At 51.7% G+C, this 16,287-nt stretch overlaps 2 protein-coding genes across 2 annotated transcripts; one reads left to right on the top strand and one right to left on the bottom strand.

The window, feature by feature from the left end:
- Positions 1–2,045: 2,045 nt before the first annotated feature.
- Positions 2,046–4,911, top strand: LOC101774845. The gene is made up of 2 exons (XM_004963498.3): positions 2,046–4,551; positions 4,643–4,911. The coding sequence occupies exons 1-2, from the start codon at positions 2,268–2,270 to the stop codon at positions 4,819–4,821; spliced, it is 2,463 nt and encodes an 820-aa protein (XP_004963555.3). The 5' UTR covers positions 2,046–2,267; the 3' UTR covers positions 4,822–4,911.
- Positions 4,912–5,207: 296 nt separating this feature from the next.
- LOC101783198 (mitochondrial adenine nucleotide transporter ADNT1) lies at positions 5,208–10,008 on the bottom strand. Its single transcript, XM_004961010.4, has 8 exons — positions 9,638–10,008; positions 8,276–8,324; positions 7,557–7,720; positions 7,333–7,370; positions 6,347–6,459; positions 6,154–6,267; positions 5,732–6,070; positions 5,208–5,616 (listed from the first exon to the last, which is right to left on the bottom strand). Exons 1-8 carry the CDS (start codon positions 9,802–9,804, stop codon positions 5,533–5,535), a joined length of 1,068 nt encoding a protein of 355 aa, XP_004961067.1. The 5' UTR covers positions 9,805–10,008; the 3' UTR covers positions 5,208–5,532.
- Positions 10,009–16,287: the final 6,279 nt, after the last annotated feature.

Below are 16,287 nucleotides of genomic sequence, written 5' to 3'. Positions count from 1 at the left end.
TGCGGAGGAACCCGTGAGCGGATTGATGTGTGATTACCGGCATAAAAAAATAAAGCAATCGCAGGAGAAGCGAAGGACGGACTGAACTTGTGCACTGATCTGGACATCTGCAGGTGCGTATTCCAGTCAAACAAATGCAGTGTCGCATCTATGGCAAAGTAGGTTTGTTTGAAAGGCACAGATATTTTACTGAACCTGGTTCAATACAGATCACAGAAAGTGCAGGGTTGTCAAATAGCGACGAGGTAGTCCAAATCCCACCTTGCTGTTTCAGTTTCCGCCTCAAGCGTGCCCACTGGGAGCGTGTGAATGGTGTGATTGTGGAACGCCTACTCTACTCCATGGCTCGCCATATTCCGGTTTTCGTACTGCGATATGACAGGATTAGAGATGAGAATCTCAAACAGCATAAAGCTGTATGGCAATTCAGCGCTATGTGGGTTGTAGCAGATCAAATGGGTACAAGAACGAGGACGAACAACGAAAGGGTTGATGTTTTGGGGGGATTTCGATCGGTTTCCAGCACGGCGGTATGCATATATTGATATACCCTCCAATTTGAGAGCTGAAGATGCTCACTCACTGCACTGCACAAATCCTAACAGTCATGATGATTTTATTCTCTCATATAATCTCCATGGCCTGAAATCACCGGGAGTGCGGTATGGTTTCAGTCCGGAAAGAGAAAAATGCAGCGATCATGAACCTGTCAGAAATAATTTCTCCTACCGCCAAGCAGAATGGGAAAAGAAATATTGAGTTTGTTGTTGGTCAGGTATGGCGTCTGCTCCTCGAAATAAAAATTCCAAAGCATCAAAGACGTCGTTGTGTAGTCTAAGGAAGAAGGAATTTCATGGGCCAAGGCCCATTTATAAGTTTATCTCCTTCGGCCTTCCATCCCACGGAAAGCCTACATAGCTTTCGGTGTTTGGGATTAGTGCCTGCAACCTCATCCGTCGGATCACGCATCCATCCTTTCTTCAACCCTACCACCTTGCTGCCGCCTCCTCCCAGTGCGTGCGCCGCCGCGGCACCCCTCCCCTGCGCCCGGCCGAGCTGCTCGCCTGCGCTGCCGCGCGCCGATGCGGCCGGCCCTCGCCACCCCGACACTGCTCGACTGCGCCACCGCGGCTGGTCCTGGCCGCCCCGGCCCTGCTCCCCTGCGCCGCCCCGGCTCGACCTCACCGCCCCTACCCTGCTCCCCTGCGCCGCCGCGGCCGGTCCTCCTCGCGCCCCGCGCTTCTCCGGTGCGCCGCCCCGGCTCGCCCTCGCCGCCCCCGCGCTGCTCCCCTGCGCCGCCCCGGCTCGCCCTCCCCGCCACCGCGCTGCTCCCGTGCGCCGCCGCGGCTCGCCCATACGCCGCTTCCTTCCGCTCCATTCCCGCCCGGCACCGAAGAAGTTGAAGAAAATCTTCTTCAAAATGTTAGTGGTTGTTCCAAAAAAAATGTTGAATCTATTGTTTGAATATGTTGAAACAAATGGTCAAAAATGTTGAATATGAATTTTTTTCTCAAAATGTTGAACCATGCTATGAAAAATGTTGAATCTACTATGGGCCGATGTTGATCTATCTTTTATGAAATGTTGAAATTAATATGTTAAAATGTTGATTTTTTAGTTGGGCTTAACGAGCTTTAAAGTTATAAAGCTTAACTGGCTGGTGGAAGGAGGCCCCTCCATCCCAAGTTGGATTGCACTGCTGCACCTAGTCAGGTCATGGAGATAAACCGCAATCATAGATTAAAAAAAAAACTACAATCATTGACTGTATTGCACTGCACTACTAGAACCATAGTGGCGTAGACGGCCACGTGCGCGTGGCTGACCAGCATGCAGTATGGTTTCAAGTTTTAACCCTAAATCCCCAAGAGCATGTTTGAATAGAAGAAAATTGGAAGGGAATGAAGGAGATTAAATTTAAAATCAACTAATTTTCTCTCCAATCCCTCCCATTCCACTTCAATCCATTAATATCAAATAAAGTTTAAGGAATCAAAAGAACTAAAGCCTTATCGATGCATCGATGAAGATTTGGAGGGGCATTACGTACGTACCTTGATGCCGTCGTCAGATCCAGCCGCCACCGGCCGGCGCTGATCAAAGCGGCGGCAGTTGGCGCCGGGTCACACGTACGCTTTTAGCGCGCGGCAGCTAGCGAATAGCGATCGCCGTCGACGTTTCCAGTTCGCGAGTGGGGGGGAGAATTCGAGTACGGAACCGGCAGCCCTGGGAGGAGCCGAGGAGGAGGACGCGCGTGTGAATCATGCATGCGGGCAGTTTCGTGGGCTCTCGGGCCTCGGTGGCCCAGAATCATCCTATTTCGGCCTTGCAATGCCAATGGGCGATATGTGCGGTACGCGCGCGCACACTTCTTTAGCGGCCGATGTGCCCCGCCAATGGCGATGATGGCAAGCGATGCGGTGTCGTGGAGCAGTGGACGGGGCCCGACGAGCGGAGGCGGAGGCACGCTTGGAGGAGAGCTGCAAGGGAGCAGAAGGTGCGCGTCCATTCTTAGCAAACCATCCTCCCATTCCCTCCTCTCCCTCCAGGCGCCGAAACCGCGGGAGAGGCCCAAAGGATGCGCACCAATTGAGGATCGCCGATCCGGACCCATGGAGCAGCTCCGCCAGGTGGGCGAGGCCCTCGGCGGCGTCACCGCGCTTATGTCCTTCGCCGACGACCTCCGCATCAACCCGCGCCAGTGCCGCCTCCTCGCCGACGCTTGCGCGCTCGCCTTCGCGTCCGTCGCCGCCGAGGTGCGCGCCCACCTCCGCTTCCGCGAGCGCGCGGCGAAGTGGAGGCCCCTGGAGGGGCCCCTACGTGAGCTCCACCGTGCCGTCCGCGACGCCGAGGGCTACGTCCGCCACAGCCTGGAGCCGCGCGACAGCTGGTGGGCGCGCGCCGCCGGGGCCACGCACGGCGCCGACTGCGTCGAGCAGCACCTGCACAGCCTGCTCTGGAGCGTCGCCGTCGTGATCGAGGCCGTCGAGGCCGTCTCGGAGGTGACCGGGTCCGACCCCGACGAGCTCGCCCGGAGGCGGCTGCTGTTCGCCAAGGACTACGACAGGGACATGCTCGACCCCAGGCTGTTCCGGCAGAGGCTCGGCGGGCGGTATCTGGCCACCCGCGAGCTCGCCGCCAGGATGGACACGGCGTGGAAGGAGGACAGGTGGCTCCTGTCCCAGCTCCTCGAGGAACGGAAGGACCCGGCGTCGACGGAAACGCTGACGCGGAACGAGCACCGGCTCGCCGACCTCCTGACGGCGCCGCGGGGGAAGGTGCACCCGGCGTCCCTGCTCCTGCATGGCGACTTCCACGTGCGAAGGCGCCTTGCGGGCAACCTCAAGGAGGTGCAGTGGATGGGGGAGGCCTTCGCGGTGAAGCACTTCGTCGGCGCCGACGCCGACGCCGTGGGCGCCGAGGTCCCGCTGCTCACACTGGTGTCGCACCCCAACGTGGCGCACTGCCGGTACTGCTTCCACGACGAGGACAAGAGGGAATTCTTCCTCCTCATGGACGAGCTCATGACCAAGGACCTGGCCTCCCACGTCAAGGAGGTGAACAGCGCCAAACGACGGGTGCCGCTCCCGCTCGTCGTCGTCGTCGACGCCATGCTGCAGATCGCGCGCGGCATGGAGTACCTGCACTCCAAGAAGATCTACCACGGGGACCTCAACCCGACCAACGTGCTCGTCAAGGCGCGGCACGCCGACGCGCACCTGCACGTCAAGGTCACCGGGTTCGGGCAGTCCGTCGTTGCCGCGGCCAGCCCAAGGCCGAGCCCGAGGGCATCGGCGAACGCGAACGCCAATAACGCCAGCGCCGCCGCCAACCCCTGCATCTGGTACGCGCCGGAGGTGCTGGAGCAGGAGGCGGCCAGGTGCAGCGAGAAGGCGGACGTGTACAGCTTCGCCATGGTCTGCTTCGAGCTCCTGACCGGCAAGATCCCGTTCGAGGACAACCACCTGCAGGGCGAGCACATGAGCAAGAACATCCGCGCCGGCGAGCGGCCGCTGTTCCCGTTCCAGGCGCCCAAGTACCTGACCAGCCTCACCAAGCGGTGCTGGCACGGCGACCCGGCGCAGCGCCCGGCGTTCGCGTCCATCTGCCGCGTCCTCCGCTACGTGAAGCGGTTCCTGGTCCTGAACCCCGCACCGGCGGACCAGCCCGACGCGCCGCCGCCCTTGCCACCGGTGGACTACCTCGAGGTGGAGGCGAGCCTGCTGAGGAGGTTCCCGGCGTGGCAGGCCGGGAGCGCGGCGCCGCGCGTCTCCGACGTGCCGTTCCAGATGTTCGCGTACAGGGTCGTGGAGAAGGAGAGGACCAGGGCGGCCATCCTGCACATCGCCAGGGACAAGGCTTCCGACTCCAGCAGCGACTGCAACTCGCTGTGCGGGGACGAGAGCGGCGGCAGCCTCGGCGCGGTGCTGTCGGACCCGGAGGCGCTGTCCGTGTCCAGCCGCGGCACGGTGCGGTCGCTGTCGGACCGGAGCGGCAGCAGGAAGGCGTCGCCGAGGAAGCTAGATCGCAGGATCACCGCCAGGCTAGCAGGCAAGCTTTCTGTCCATGTTGCTCCTTTCGCTGAGTGAGAGCTTCACCTCCACGTACGATGATGATGATATATGTGAGAATGATGGTGCAGGGCCGCCGCAGAAGTCCAAGTCGATGGGTGTGGTTAGGCAGCCGCCGCAGGTCATCAGGCGGACGCAGAGGATCAAGTCCGACGGCCATCTCAATTCTGCCGTGGTTCCGGCCAGACGGCGGCTCGTGTCCGTGGCCGCTTCAGGCGGGGGGCACCTTTCAGACTCCGAACTAGCCTAAGCAATGCTCAGGATGAGCGCTGTTGTATGTCGATGACAATTTTGTCCATTATTAGACCATTGATTCTATCTATGATAACCATACCTCACAGACCCAACACATGTTTGAAACTCTGAATAGAAGTTCAAAAACTAACGTTTATTGCAGCATTTCTTAGATCACGTACAGATATTAAGCAGACGAATAGACGAGTAAGCGCACAGTAACAGACTACAGCGAGCAGGCAAAGAAACTCATGCATAGGCCTACCGATTAGAGAACACTGAACGCTGTCAGCAGAAAAGAACACTGAACGCTGTCAGCAGAAAAAACACTGAACGCTGTCAGCAGAAAAAACAAAAACATGAATTGTGACGCTATCATCAGCAACCGCAAGAAACGCAACAGAGGCAAAGAAAAATCATTAGAATCAACTATTAGCAGCAAGCAATACCGCTTTTAAGTTCAATCTCCATACATCAACAAGGAATAGACTTTTTATGAGTTAGGCAAATGCTTTAACGCTTTACAGCCAACTTATTAATTTTCCACGATCCAGCAACAATTTTAGGACCGGAAGCCAGTAGCAGGATATATCAACATGGGCTAAGAGGCCCTGATGCTGAATAGAGCCGCAGTCATATCCTTCTACCTGCCCTGCCTACAAAAACAGAACTCCCAACACCTACAAAAATAGCAGTCGATAACGCCCACCAGCACTACTCCAATCCCTCAGTCTGATATCCTCATCTCTACTCCTAGCACATCCTTCACAACCTCGTAAGTGACAAATGCAATGGCAATCGAGGGCACCACCTGAAGATGTTCAGACAAGGACAGAATATTAGAAACAGAAGTACTCAATGTTTTTTGAAACACCATGCAAAATATGAAAGCTTAAAAAATTGAAATGTCCATTTGAAATATTTACCTTCACTGAATTTGGCACAAGACCCTTGTACAGAGCACCGACGCCTTCATGACGAACAGTTTTCCTGAATGCATCGATCATACCATTGTACTGGAGTGCTTCTTTGCCTTGTCCAGTAACAATAGAATCAGCATGGCTCCAACCGACCATCTGCATTCTTCTCCTGATGACATCAAGAGGGTACGCAACAGTCTGGCCAATAGTTCCAGCCACAGCTCCACACCCAAGCCTTGTAACTACATGCAGCTCGTTACCATTTGCAAGCCCAAAAGGATTTGTCTGGAGCAGCCAGTCCTTGAGAGACTCATAAACAGCAAAGTTGAGGCCAACGTAAGGAACCTATGACGATCACAGAGCATAAAGTGGTTAGCACTAAGCGACGAATGCATAACTGGAGAGACTAATAGTTACAAGGAACTTACAACTCCGATTACAGATGGAAGCCACCCTCTATATAAAGCACGGAAGCCTTCCTCACGGTAGACTGTGCCCAGTGCATGGAACATACCACGGTACTGGTAGGGAGACTTGTCTGTCTGCAGATGTGAGGTCAGAATCAGAAAAATAGCAAATGAAGAATACAAGTTCAAAGTACCACTAAAAACCATACAATACCTGAACGGTGATCCTACCCCTAACCATATCCATCGGGTAAGTAGCAGACATGGCTATGATACCAGCACAGGCTCCAGCTCCAAGGCGCAAGAGTGGACTAAGCTGAGCATCCTCTGCAACAAATAAATGTTGGATTCAGAATCTGAGCAGAAACTTTTGAACTGTGTGTAATCTCTAAACGCTAAAACATCACAAAGAGCAAGCATACTGTGTCTCAGGGAGCAGCAAATGGTATCACCATCTCACAGAACTGAACATTCAATGCCATGTTTTGGGCACCTCATGGATGCATAGAGGATGTAGACAGAGCAAACTACCAAGACTCACAAAAGACATGCTACTTTTTACCTGTTTCCACACTATATATGCAATACTGGAAAATGTTAAGCTAACTGAATGTTAGTTACCTATATGACAAGTCGCTCAAGAAAGAGCATGATGGTGTGACACATCTTCAGGCTAAAGTTGGTGAGTAAATATAAGCTACATAATGTTTTCAGCCTTAAGCCATCAAGGGTGACACCAGTTGGGCAACACATAAAAGGCACATTGAAGGGTACAACTTAAAGGAGAAATTTTCTAGATGCTTGCAAGACATTTAAAACTGGCACGAACAGTGACTAAAAGTAGGGCTTGGCAAACCAAGCTTCTATGAAATGGGAATATCAAAAACTGGGAGCTGACTGCTGACCAAAACTAACAAAATGCATATATTTGAAAAATAAGATTCCTAGGCTATTATCATCAATTCTAGCAAAATATTTGGGTATAAAAAATTAAAAGGAAAAGGAGACTTTAATGACAGTACTTGTTCTCAGGGTAAAAAACTGAAAGAACCTATGAGATATGCATTAGCAAATTTTTTACAAAGTTGAGATTCCTTTCAACTTGTTCCACAATACAGGAAAGCCAATAGAACTGTAGTGGATAAATGAGTATGCAGGAAAACTTTTTTTGAGCATTAAGATAATAGCACAAAAGCATACCATCCCCGGTCCGCTGACGATAAGCCCACAAAATTCCCCTGTAAAACAAATAGAGGAAGGCAACAGCATTCAATTACTACTTTGATACATATGAATGGTGAGTAAAAAGAGAAATCTAGTAGCCAATTTCAGGACAGAACAGTGATCAGTCTGAAAATTACAAACAGTACGTAATTGGCACCAGAACATGACAACTTAAGAGTAACTGCAAAAAGGATACATACTTTGATGCCTGCTCGTAGCTAAAAAACTTCACAGCAGAGTTTGGAACGATCCTTGCACAATTGGTACCATTGCCCTTGAAAAGTCCACGGAGGCCCTCGGTTCTCCATATATACTTGAGACCTTGAATTGTACCGTTGTACTTGATACTGTGTGGATTTTGAACCTGCAAGTTAAGTGAGAGGTCAAATCCATGTAAAGTGGACATAATTTCCATGCAAATTGCATAAAAACGGTGTTAACTTTATCAACTGTTGAACTAGGATTGAGCAACAGGTGCAATATTTGTAACTTAACATTGCATCTAACAAATCACAATGCTTCAGCTTTCACAACAGTAGCAATTTATGTGCAACCAAAGCTAATGCCCTTGTGTTACAATAAAATTAAAACAGGGTCTTGCATTGCAACCGACAGAGCAAAATAGATAAATTGCATGGCAGAGATTCAGTTTGCATCTTGTCTCCATTTATTCTAGTATTAACAAATCTAAAATGCTGTTACCACATTAACCAGGAAACTATTTCATGGACAACCCATTTACGCAACTTCCTTATAACCCAAGTTTTTAGCTCCTTCAACTCCAAACGTACAAAGCAGGCTTATAACCCGGCGCAGTATACGATTGATTTTGAGACAGTAAAAATAACATAGGAAAACCAATTGACCGCATTATTTAGCATTCATGACACTAACAATTAAGTTTACAGAAGAAATTCACCTGGAGCAAGATTTTCAATCGTTCGAGCGGAGCAACAGCAGTACGTGACCTGCGTAAAATGTAAATAAAGTAACTTAGAGCACACATAGATGCCATCAATAGAAGCAGGCAAATAGTCTGTTTCATGAAAAATCCAAAATGTAGCACAACATATGCAAAGGATTAATTCATCAATATATCCTTAAGATATTCTTAGTTTACATGTGCGTTTTGAGTATGCAGTGTTAATGACCTAGACAAATAATAACATAGCAAAACAGTTTAAGCTCTGACATCAGCTGACTATAACACAATAATTTAACTATTCCTAACAAAGGAAGACAAGATCAAGTCGGTATAGTCTTCTACCAACCAAACATATATCACATAAAAGTAAGCACTAGTAGGCCTTAAGGGGTTCAGATGTAGATGATAACAATAACCGACAGGTGACCAGATGACAATATGAAGAACCAAAATACTTAAAATGCTGAATGCATCAAAACTAATTCCAAAAGAAATGAAAAGTAACAGGATACAGACATCAACTGGAAAATTTTGATGTAGGCGAATCATTCCTTTCCAGATGGATTTGCAGGCTACTGACCAAACCAAACAGACACATCACTATATCTAGAAGACAAGTTTAACAAATATTCAATAAAAATAACGACTCCAGTTGGGCAAACTTAATGTATAACACTAGATGCATCACTAAGAATTTAATAACAATGAAAAGGAAGTGACAAGCACTGAATTTAAGGTTAAACAAGCCAATATTTGGTTGTACACCAACTACGGCAAATTGACAAATATGCATCTGAATTTTTTTAACAATAGAATTTGTCTGGGCAATTAAATATTTGACTAATTAACCAAAATGATCCATCAGCAAATGGATTAGATCGTAGGGAAAAATAGCACATAAAAAAGTGAAAATTAAAATCTGGAGAACCAGTCTACTCCGTGGCATGATACTGACGGAAAATGCGTTTCCCCGCGTGGTATCTCAGTGAATCAGAACAAGTGACGAGTCAAGGAAACGAGATCTGAGTGGCTCGCGTGTAGGGTTTAAGCCCCGCGCGAATCCAACACAGATCACACGTGCGGCACCAACAATAACGCATGCCACGCCAATCACGCACACATCTCGTAGGCAAGCAGCACGGAAATCCTAAATTCCCTAAACCTTGCCACTCGACACCCTACACGGATCAAACACTGATCTAATAACAACAAAATCTTAGACAACAGAATCCAATCATGGAGGCACCTAGACCGACTGAATGGCACGCATGAGGACAAATCCAACCCCGAGACGACGACGAGAGGGAACAGGGAAGTGGTGCGAGGAAGAGCGGAGGAGGAATTGAGGGAACTCACACTCCCCCCGCGACGCCGCCGGCGACGAGCGACTTGCAGATGGTGAGGACCTGGTGGCCGGGCCCCTTGACCCCCTCGCGCGCGAGCTTGGCCTCCTCCGCCAGGTTGACGATGGTGGTGACGGCCGTGTCGCCCCTGCTCTTCCCCACCACGTCCTCCGATGCCATCTCTGCCCCCGCCCCGCGCGCGCCCCCCTCACCGCCCGGATCGCCCGCAGCTCGCCGCGCTGCCGAGGAGGAGGGTGGGGAGGAGGTGGTGGCCGAGACGGGCTCGGCACGGGCTGGGGTTTTGGCGGCGGCGGCGGCGGCGGCGGTGGAGGGGGGGGGGGTGTGGAGCGAGGGTGCGTGCGTGTGCAGTGAGGGGCGTGAGGGGGCCGATGAACAGAATAGGCGATGGGTATTAAGCTGTTGGCCGTCTGGTTGGAGCCGCGATTAGCCCTCCCCGCTTTGGGGCGGAAATGCTACGTGCACGCGGGTGAGGCCTAGACTGTTCGTGCGTGTAGGGCCATCGAAGGAATGTTGGTGAGATGGGGACCACCTGGCAGGGATACAGGACCGGGGTGGGGTGAGTGCGTGGAGCATTTACGCGGCTCGGCAAACTGTGGGGGGTCGCGGACGGAAAGAACTCACCGTCCGTGCTCATCTGGCCGCGGGGATCATCATTGGGATGGACGAGGGGGACCCACAGGTCAGTGGGCCGTGAGCAGTGGATTAGTGCGTCAGGAGCTTAACGGAAACCTAGATCCGTCCGCGACGGCGTGCTCCCGCCCGGCCTGCTGGGCTCTTCCCATCAATGGCGGCCCTCTTCACGTTACTGGAAGCATATGAAAAATGTAACTGGATTTTGTAAAGAATTACGAAAAAAATGTTTGTGTCTTAGGTGTTGGATATCTGTGCATGTCAGATCCAAGCGTTTTCTGTTTGTTTACCAGACCTAGCATTGCGAATTGTGATTTGCACTTAAGTTTTGTGATATCTAAATTGTAGACCTACAATTTAGAGGGAGTACTACAAGTTGTTCTTTTCGCCTTACTTTTTTGTGGGGTTATAAGAGACAGAGCATTGCTTGGTTCGTAAGACTCGGGGAGTTTGGTGCCCAGATGGTTGGTGGGCATCATGTCTCGCGCCGTGGACACACACACACACTCCTGTTGCCTTCGACCACGCAACACTGCACGTCTACACCAGTGTACTGGGAAACGTACGAAACCTAACTTTGAACGAGTGTTCCTTCTTCAAATGCTTTGGTTCCGTCCTAGAAATTACGTGCAACCAAGCTGCTGAAAATTGCTTCTCGTGACCTTCTTTTTTCCAGTTTCGTTCCAGACATTTTTGGGCTGATATATACCATCATTACCAACCTCATATACTTTTTTTTGTTGCTGCTGCTGCTGCAGAGGTTTCTGTTGTTGAGTCGCCAAATTATGCGCAATTATGGCAGCTGGGAAAAGCTAAATCGATGCATCTCTTTCCGGAATTTGGACTTTGATCGGAGGCAGTAGATAGATGCGGACTGGAATTTGGCCTTTCTCGCCCGGTTGGGCCAAGCTCTTTGCGTTCACTGATCACGGTCACGCTTGCCGTTCAACAATCTTTGCATGGACCACAACGCCCACGCTCTGAAGCGCAACTGCAGCCAGACACGCGCGCAGGCAGCGGCGTTCCAAATAAACGCCGCGGGGCCCGCGCGCCCCCGGGAAAAAACATGGACGCGGGACGCGTCCTGGATCACGAAAAATCGGGACGGGAGTGCTCCTCCTCTCGCCGCCGAGCGGGAAAATGGTCGACGTCGCGGTGGTGGCTGTGATATTCGTGGACGGGAGGGAGAGGGAGGGGGTGCTGGCATGTGACGCGACGCAACGCAACGCGCAGGGTTCTCTTTCTTCCGGGGATGGTGAAGTGGCCGGTCGGTCGCTGGCCACTTGGCCAGCGTCGTGGGGCGTGGCGGCCGGAGTAGTAGGAGGGGGATCGAGGGCCGTCGCTTTCCGCCTTCTCCAGAAGGCCAGAAAAAGGCCACAAGGCCGGGAAGCAAGTGGCAGCGGCGGGGACCGTATATTTTGGGCTGCGGATAAGGGAACGGATATGCCCACCAACGATAGTAACCTGCACTTTTCGTGATATAGTGGGCTGAGACAGCCCATGGGGAAAACAAAGAACGCATCGATTTTGTTGGTGGGTTCGACGGGCTTATACCACAGTAAAGGTTCGATGGGCTTATCACAGTACTGCTAGTTGGCCCAAGAGCACTTTGGGATCCACTCAAAAAGCAGCGGCGGCGGCTGCAGCAATCAGCTTGTTCTCCGATCACGTACCTCTTCGGCCGGTCTTGTTCTCCGCCGCCTGCCGCCGTAGCCACTTTTGACTCTGCAACATAAGGCTCACGTGATGACCGAGACCGAGCAAAGGTCCGGCCGTGGTCCATCCGTCCATTCCATTGCCTGAGGATTGAAAGTTTGGGCCTGAACGACGAAGCATCAGGACGAAACCAAATGCCTTGTACTCTCGTCAGAACACTCGCTAGTCACCAGCAAGGCAGCAACCTAGCCACTTGTTTTCTGTTTGAAAGTAAGGCTACATTACAGCATCCAGGCTTGTCGTGTGTATATGGATGCTGGCATTATTTCTTCTTATTTTTTTTGAAAACTTATGGATGCTGCCATGCTGCTCCAAAATAAGGCCATCATGGCGTCATGTCCGTCTGTTTCGCTGGGGTAGTAGGGACCCGGGAACTGGACTTGCTGCACCCAATTCAGTGCATGGCCATGCATCGACGTCAACAAACATGACGTCATGGATCGCCCGACACAGACACCGTACGGTCAGGGAGGCAGGGCAGGACAGGGCTCATCAGTTCGCCAGCCAAACCGCAGTATGTGTTTGTACGTACGCTGGAAAAAGACTCGAAGCCGGTGTGTTAAGGTCACTCCACGCGAAGAGTACGACTACGAGGGATCAGCCATGACCACTGATCGATGGTCAGAACTCAGAGCTGCAAAGTACGGTTTGGGTGAAGAAAAACAGCTGCGAGTACCGTCTGTGTTGAGAAACAACTCCAGGCTCCAGGTAGAGTACCTCTCAGTTGACGGTGCCATCGTCCTAGGGTGCAGTACCAGCTCGTCTGATCATTCTCAACTGAGCATTAAGACACAGCTAGCTCGCACTGATCGGTACTAGATAGCACTCGTATACTAAAAGTACAGTGCCAAGAGAAAGACAGGCTACTCTACGAGACTAGGACGTTAGTACAGTACTGGTAGTGTGGTACACAGGACATTGAAAACCAGGGAATCTTTTTAGGAGATGCCGGGCCGGGCCACGTGATTCATGCTTCATTTCTCCGGCCTACGTATGTTTTAATGGGGGCGCCGTTGATACCTGCATGTTACCCAACAAATTAAACGCTCTTCAATTCTATACGCTTCCATCATGTGTGCTTGGTCGGCACGCCGGGTGTGTCAATACCCTCTCTTATTACCTCTTCAAATCTGATATTCTGATCCTGCGTTTAATTTGACTCCAAATTAAACTCCGTCATGATCTCTACACTGTCAAGCTAGCTCTTCCTATACTAAAACCGCCGCATGCTGCATGCACGAAACATACTGTAATCTACTCCGAAATGCGTATAATGGAACAGTTGTGTTAGCTAGCTGACCGACCAATGGCGTCTGTAGGGCTCTCTCCAGCTCCAGATTAAAGAACCAAATTACTCGATGCAGCGGGCCGATAGGAGTGAATGCGGGAAGAGCTTGGCCGTGGATAGGAGCAGCACCACACTATCTAGAGCTTCACTGCCTGTACACGACTACGGGAGGGTTCGCTTGCTTGCGGCTTTGCGCCCGCGTCGATGCCCCCGCGCGACACAATAACCCTGTTTGGGAGGAAGGTGCTAAAATTTAGTCCTGATTCAAATTTTAGCCCTCTCAAAAAGAGTGCTAAACTTTAGTCTTTAGGGGTGTTTGGGAGGGAGGCTAAAGTTTAGAAACTGCTGTGCCAAATGACCCTTTTACCCCTGCATAGCTGCCCCTCTGGATCGCCACCCGCTCCTCGTCGCCAGCCAGTGCCGCACGGCGGCGAGCAGCAGCACGGCAGACAGGACCGCCGCCACGGCGCACAGCAGCGCCCTTCGGCGGCCGCCGCGGGAGCGAGCGCCTGCGGCGGAGACCTTGTGGGGGGAGAGAGAGACGCCGTCTTGCGAGATCTGCGGAGGCGAGGTGAGGCAGAGACGGTGGTGGGGCCTACGAGGCGAGTCGAAAGGACGGCGGCGGCGGCGAGGTTCCGGGCGGAGCGAGCGAGGCGGAGACGACGCCGTGGTCCGGCCGCAGCGGCGGTGGCGGGGTCGAGCAGAGGGGAGGCTAGGCGGGGCAGGGGCATAGCGGTGGGGCCGGTGGAGGCGAGGCGCGGGGGGGGGGCGGAGGTAGCGGCAGCGTGGCTGGCGAGGCGAGGCTGCGGGGGCCGGCGCGGCGAGGCGACGATGGTCGGCGAGGCGAGGCCGCGGGGGCGGGCGGGGCCCGTGGAAACCCCGGGGGGCGGGCGGAGGTGGCGGGGCCGGCCGGAAACGGAGGCGGCGACGGCGAGGCAGAGGTGGCGGCCGGACGGAGGAGGATGGCGGCGAGACGGAGGCAGCCGGGCGAGGCGGAGGCGGCGGTTCTAGCGAAGGAGGCGGGGAGAGAGAGACTGAGAGGAGGAGAGAGAGGGGGGGAAATGGTCCCCGGACCACTTTTTAGTCCATTTTAGCTACCCCAAGTGACTAGGATTAGTAGGGAGGTTAAAATTTAGTCCACCAGTTTTAGCTCACCTGTTTGGAAGCACAAGTGATTAAAATGGACTAAAGTGGTGGGGGTGCTAAAGTTTAGCACCCCTCTCCCAAACACCCTACATGTGTGACTGAGCAGTGTGCCTTCCCCCAATTATTGCGAAATCAATGGAGCCGGTTGGCCTTTCTCTGCCCTTCTTTACTCCTCCCATTTTCATTTAATTGTTTTTTTCCCTTCAAAGTTCCTGCATCTGCATGAAGGACCGAGCGGAAAGTTGCTGATGCTCGCTTGCAGGTAAGCATCACATCATATCCGATTTGGACGCCTTAAGAGCACCCGCAGTGTGCCAAAAAGTCAATTTTGGGCATCGACGCCCACGCTGTGGGTGCTCTTATTTGCGCATTGAATAGGACGATGGCCAGCCTTTTTCATGACGCATGCATGTTCTGGTACGTATCCGCTCCGTCCCTGAGAAACAATGTTGTTGTCTTTTGTTGGCACCGATTAAAATTAAAATATTTCCTTCAAGTCTGGTAAGGAGCTCGATGCTCTTCCGTTTCGTCGTCGCTTTTCTGGCTTTCTGCTGATATAGAGAGAGAGAGAGATCCAGTTTTGAGGGCAGTTGAGAATTGGTGTATGTAGTGTTTTTTAAGACTTCAGTGGGTAAGGTGTATTATGAAAGCTAGTAAATTATTAAGGTTGTGTGCGACTTTTGCACTGAAATCTGATTTCATGAATCGATCTTGAAATCATTAAACCTTGGCGAACGTGAAACATGTTTAGTTTGACTTTTCTTTAAAAGAAAACTTCCTTCAAAATTTAATTTATAGGCACGGGATCGAGTACTTTTAGTATACGCTTGCTATAGTTCTTTCAAAAAAACAAAAAAATAATTAAGTGTAGCTAGCTAGCTCTTTCTGCACTCTCTAGTTCTTTCCGAGTGATTCGTGGATGGAAAGAGAAGGATCATAGTGGAAGAGACGCAGATGCTATGCATGCAATGATGCAAAGGACAAACTGATGATGCATACATGCATGCCGTTACAATCTTCAGGGGTGGCAGTGATAGCCGATGCATGACTGACCCGGAAGGCCGGAAGTGGCACGTCAATCGGTCTTCCATGTAGAGGCCCGTTAGGTTGTGCACGGTGCGTGCCTCATTGGGTGTTATGGACCCCGCTGAGCACCAAACTAATCATCATGTTTCCTTTGAACAAACCTCCAACTACAACCACAAAGGATTCTACTGTCGACTCTGCCGTCAATCTCATCAGTGTCGGTTTGTTGAATGCGGGCCATGGACATGCATGTCGTGGACGATCCACTCACACACGCTGACACACGTGTCCTAACTTGACAGCATGTTACACGCATGTGTTTTTTTACACTACTACTATGCCACAGCAGTTAGGGTTGTTGCAGGCTTGCAGCTGCTGGTTGAGCTAGAGGCGCCGAGAAATTGATGTGGAGAGAGGTTGACTGAAATTGATGGATAACCGAAGGAAAGGCTCGCGCCACAGGCCGGTTATAGGTGGCCGCGTACTCCTAGCTAAACCACGAACAAAAAATCAACTGTAGTCATCTGGACGGAGTAGTTTTAATAGAGCATTATTTATGAATGTTAAAAAAGATAGCACAATAATTAAGGGCCACCAAATTAAAAAACCCTTGTGGTTGCTTCTGTTTATTTTAATTAGGGAACGCGGCGAGCTCATGTACCTTGCCCTAGGCATGGATTTGACCAACGGCAGCCAACGTGCTGCAGCAGGGAAATGCATGGAAGTGTGGAGCGGCTGGCCGGAGGAGGAGGCAGCCTAAATGCCGTCAGTTGTGAGATCATGCCTGCATCGATCAGACAAGGATGATGCTGATGCTTTGTCAGCCAACTGGTGTC

This window comes from Setaria italica, chromosome III (genome assembly GCF_000263155.2).
Source record: "Setaria italica strain Yugu1 chromosome III, Setaria_italica_v2.0, whole genome shotgun sequence".
Lineage (NCBI taxonomy): Eukaryota > Viridiplantae > Streptophyta > Magnoliopsida > Poales > Poaceae > Setaria > Setaria italica.
This window is presented reverse-complemented; position numbering and strand designations above follow the sequence as displayed.